This window comes from Chlorella variabilis (assembly GCF_000147415.1).
Source record: "Chlorella variabilis unplaced genomic scaffold CHLNCscaffold_33, whole genome shotgun sequence".
Lineage (NCBI taxonomy): Eukaryota > Viridiplantae > Chlorophyta > Trebouxiophyceae > Chlorellales > Chlorellaceae > Chlorella > Chlorella variabilis.
In genome coordinates this window covers 153684-157265 of record NW_005435055.1, presented here as the reverse complement: position 1 = coordinate 157265, position 3582 = coordinate 153684, and the positions used below count along the sequence as shown (strand labels likewise).

The 3582-nt window shown below is 70.3% G+C and overlaps 2 protein-coding genes across 2 annotated transcripts in view; one reads left to right on the top strand and one right to left on the bottom strand.

Moving 5' to 3' along the window:
* CHLNCDRAFT_37552 (hypothetical protein) overlaps positions 1 to 1697 on the bottom strand; it is a gene marked incomplete at both ends in the record, with an annotated part of 2781 nt that extends 1084 nt beyond the window's left edge. The window contains 3 exons of the mRNA XM_005843169.1: positions 243 to 388; positions 893 to 1105; positions 1565 to 1697. Coding sequence (XP_005843231.1) covers positions 243 to 388; positions 893 to 1105; positions 1565 to 1697 — 492 coding nt within the window. The remainder of the gene's footprint in view (positions 1 to 242; positions 389 to 892; positions 1106 to 1564) is intronic.
* A 1377-nt stretch (positions 1698 to 3074) lies between these two features.
* Positions 3075 to 3582, top strand: part of CHLNCDRAFT_141326 (hypothetical protein) — a gene marked incomplete at both ends in the record, with an annotated part of 1315 nt that continues 807 nt past the window's right edge. The window contains 3 exons of the mRNA XM_005843221.1: positions 3075 to 3132; positions 3241 to 3373; positions 3548 to 3575. Coding sequence (XP_005843283.1) covers positions 3075 to 3132; positions 3241 to 3373; positions 3548 to 3575 — 219 coding nt within the window. The remainder of the gene's footprint in view (positions 3133 to 3240; positions 3374 to 3547; positions 3576 to 3582) is intronic.

Here is a 3582-nt window from a genome sequence, read left to right as displayed (position 1 = left end):
TTCTTGGAGTCCTGTGGCGGGGAGGAAAGGAGCGGGAAGGGGGGGAGATGAGGGGGAGGGGGAGCAGGTGTGAGGGAGGAGGAAGGAGGAGGAGGTGTGTGTGCGCAGGCGGACAGGCGAACAGGCAGCCTGCGGCTGCCACCTGTACCATGCCGCCGGCCGCCCTCCCTGCAGCCTAGGCGCGGCGGCGGCCCCGGCAAAGCAACAATCCCGACTCGCCGCGCGGCTCTGCTGCTGCCGACGCCACCGCTGAGTGTCGTGTAAACCCGAAAAAACCCAAGGCACACCAGCCGCCGCCCCTCTGGCCTCACCTTGGCCTTGTCCACGTCAGCGATGGCGCCAACCTTGGTCAGCAGCTCCACAGCCGCCTTGGTCTTGGTGATGCTCTCTGCGGGGCGGCGGCGGGCGGGGCGGGGATGGCAGGGGGCGGGTCAGGTCAGGCGCGTGGCGGGCAGGATGCATGGCAAAGAGGGGCAGGCAGGCGAGAAGGGCAGCCCCAGCGGTAGCTAGCCGCGGCTGCTGGGGAAAGGCCAGCCGGCTGCCTGCCTGCCGCGGCGGGGCAGCTGCCGCCGCTGCCGGCCCTGTCTGGCTGGCTGCCCAGCCCTGCCCCTCCCAGGGCTGCAGGGCTGCCTGCTGCTCCACGAGCGGCTGCTCTGAGCCGGCCGCAAGGAGCTGCTCGCTGCCCGCCTCTCTCAAGCTCCTCCCAGCCGCAGTGGCATGGCGCAGTCAGGCCAGCCAGCAGGCGCCGGCGGGCCGAGGGGCAACCGCGGCCCCGGCGCGGGCGTTCCACCCAGCCCTGCCGCCTTGCTGCCCGCAAATCAGAGCGACAGCACAGGGAGGCAAGGCGCGGGTGGGCGGGGAGGAAAGCGTGGCGGGAGGGAGGACAGCTCACCCGCGGCGTCCGACACCACCAGCGGCACCTCGGGCACGCCGTCGATGCGGTGGCCGCGCGCCATGACCAGCGCGGGCAGCGCCGAGGCGGCGATGGCCGACACGACGGCGTACCGCTTCTGGTTGACGTTGATCTTGCGGTGCCAGCGGCGCCAGGTCTTGGTAGGCGAGTACATGTGGCCCCCGCGGCACATGTTGCCAAACGCGCCCTGGCCTGCGGGAGGGCAAACGGGGTGGAAGGGCAGGGAGGCAGGTGGGGCGGCGTCGGCGAGGAGGGTGCCGGGGCGGCGAGGCAGCGGGGCGAGGGCCGGGCAGGCGAAAGGGGTGGGAGGCGGGCTGCCGCGGCCCGGGGGCCTGCGTCATCGGCTGCGGCCTGGCCGCGCGGCGGGGGCTGCGGTCGTGCGTGCCGGGAGCTGCTGCCGCCAGCCCGCGGGCCCTCTCCAGCATGCTGCCGCCCCGCATGCGCCGCCAGCGCTGCCAGCAGCTGCCGCCTCCACCGCGTGCCAGCTGGCCGCCCAATCCAGCGCTGCCAGCTGCGTGCTGCCTGCTGCCATCATCCCTGGCAGCAGGCATCCACCCCAGGCAGCATCGGCGGCGGCAGCACATGCACGCTCGCGGCCACGGCGAGAGCACGCGCAGCCAGCCGCCCACGCCTGGGCGCAGCCAGGCGCACCTGCGCGGTGCGTGCCGCCGCCGGGCACGCGCGGGATGCGCGACACGGCGCGGCCCGTGCCCCACGACTCGGCCGCCGTCTGGTGGCCGGCCTTGGCCTTGACGGCGTACGCCTGGCGGTGGTTCTTGGCCATGTGGGTGTGCACGCTCTGCACGATATCCGAGCGGATGGGCGCCACAAACACGGCGGGCAGCGCCACCTGCGGCGCGGCGGGGAGGGGCAGCACGGCGGCGGCGTGAGGGTCCCCGCTGCCTCCCCTCAGGCGGGAAGGTGCTGGGCGTGGCCAGATGGCTGCAGCAGCAGGGCTGGGGAGGTGCCGCAGGCAGCGTGGCGGGCGCATGGGCGGCATTGGGCGGCGCTGGCCCCCAGCCTCGCTGCTGGCGCCGCCGCGATGCTGCATGGGACCTGCACGCTGCGCTGGCGCCGCGGAGCCCGGCTGAAGGCTTTCACGCTGCACAGGCCGCCAGTGCACTTCTGCTGGCGAGCTCCCCCCGTCTCCAAACGGGCCCCGCTGCTGCCCCAGGCTACCGATGTCGCTACGTGGCCGCTATCAAGCCTGAAATGCCGCTGTGGCGTGCTGCATGGCCGATCATGCGGGCTGGCCCATGCTGCACGCCCCTCCAGGCCCAGGCTGGCGCATCCATCCCCGCCTGCACGCTGCGGACATCCCCAAGAATAGGCTGCACCCCGCCATGCGCCACTTGCCTGCTCGGCGGCCTCGCCGCTCTCGCCAATCACACTCACGAGTGGACGAGCGGCCATTTTGGCTAGTGGGCTTCGTCCAGGCCCCAAAGGACACGACCAGGCGCGGGGCGGGCTCTTCAGCCGCGGCTGCCAGCCAGCAGGGCAGCAGCGCGCGATGACCCCGGCTTTGTTCCAGGCCCGCCAGCATTCCTCATTAAACCGTCCTGCGCGCAACCCACATCGGCCTGCTGCCTAATCTGATGCATAAGCGGCAGCGAGGGCCCTTGTTGGCGTCCCTTCCGTCTCCCTGCCGCCGCCACTTGTCGCCGCTGCTGCGGCGTTGCACCAAAGTGGCAGGCCATGGGTGCCATTTTCAAGCAGGTGAGCTTCATGGTAACATGATTCATCCCCAAGATGTCACTACTGCTCACATCTCCGGCGGCCATTACAGATCGATCATGCCAGGCGCCTTTCGCACGGTTGCCGCCGCCTTCTGGCCCAGGTGTGCCGCCACGCCGCCCACCCCAGGGCAGCATCCCACGAAAGCGCCCGCTGCACCCATGTCGCGTGAAGCACGTCGATCGCAGCATGTTCCTGTTTGATTGGCTATAACAGCACCAGGGCGGGTGAACGTAAGGCCTAAACGCAGCAGTGGCGGCAGCGAGGTGGGCGGCGCCGATGAGCTGGCGGTCAGTTTGCGGTCCTTGAGGCTCTCGCCGCCCTATTATGGCAGCCTAGAGCTTCTTGATGCGAGTGTGTGCGCCTACTGCCGCTCCCCTCGCTCCCCACCCCACCTGTCTCCATCCTCGGCGCGCTGTTCCGCGAGATGCACAAGGAAGAGTTGGCCCAATATCAGCGGGCCTTCCATTACTTCGACGCAAACTGTGAGAGCGCCGAGCCGGGCCGCCTGCCACCCGGCGCCGGCGCCCCCCTCGCCGCGCTGAGCACTCCGAACCACTACCAACCCTGCCCTTCTCTTTATTTGAGTGCAGCCGACGGCGTAATCGATGCCGAGGAGCTGCGCGCATCGCTGGCCACGCTGGGCCACCCCGCTGGTGAGGCAGAGCTGGCGGCCATCTTGGCCGTTATGGACAAGGATGGCAGCGGCGACATCGACTTCAGCGAGTTTGTGCAGGCAGGCAGGCCCGGGGGGGGGGGCTGTATGCAGCAGTGTTTTTGTTTTGCGCTGCAGATTACAGCCTGTGGTTGGCATTCCAGGCACAGCAGCGCAGCTTTGCCGAAGCTTGGGCGTGTCCCGCTGCCGCTGCCTGCTCCGCCACGTGCACGTCGGTGATGCAGCGCCGGCTATTGCGCCCGGAATTCGCAGGTGATCA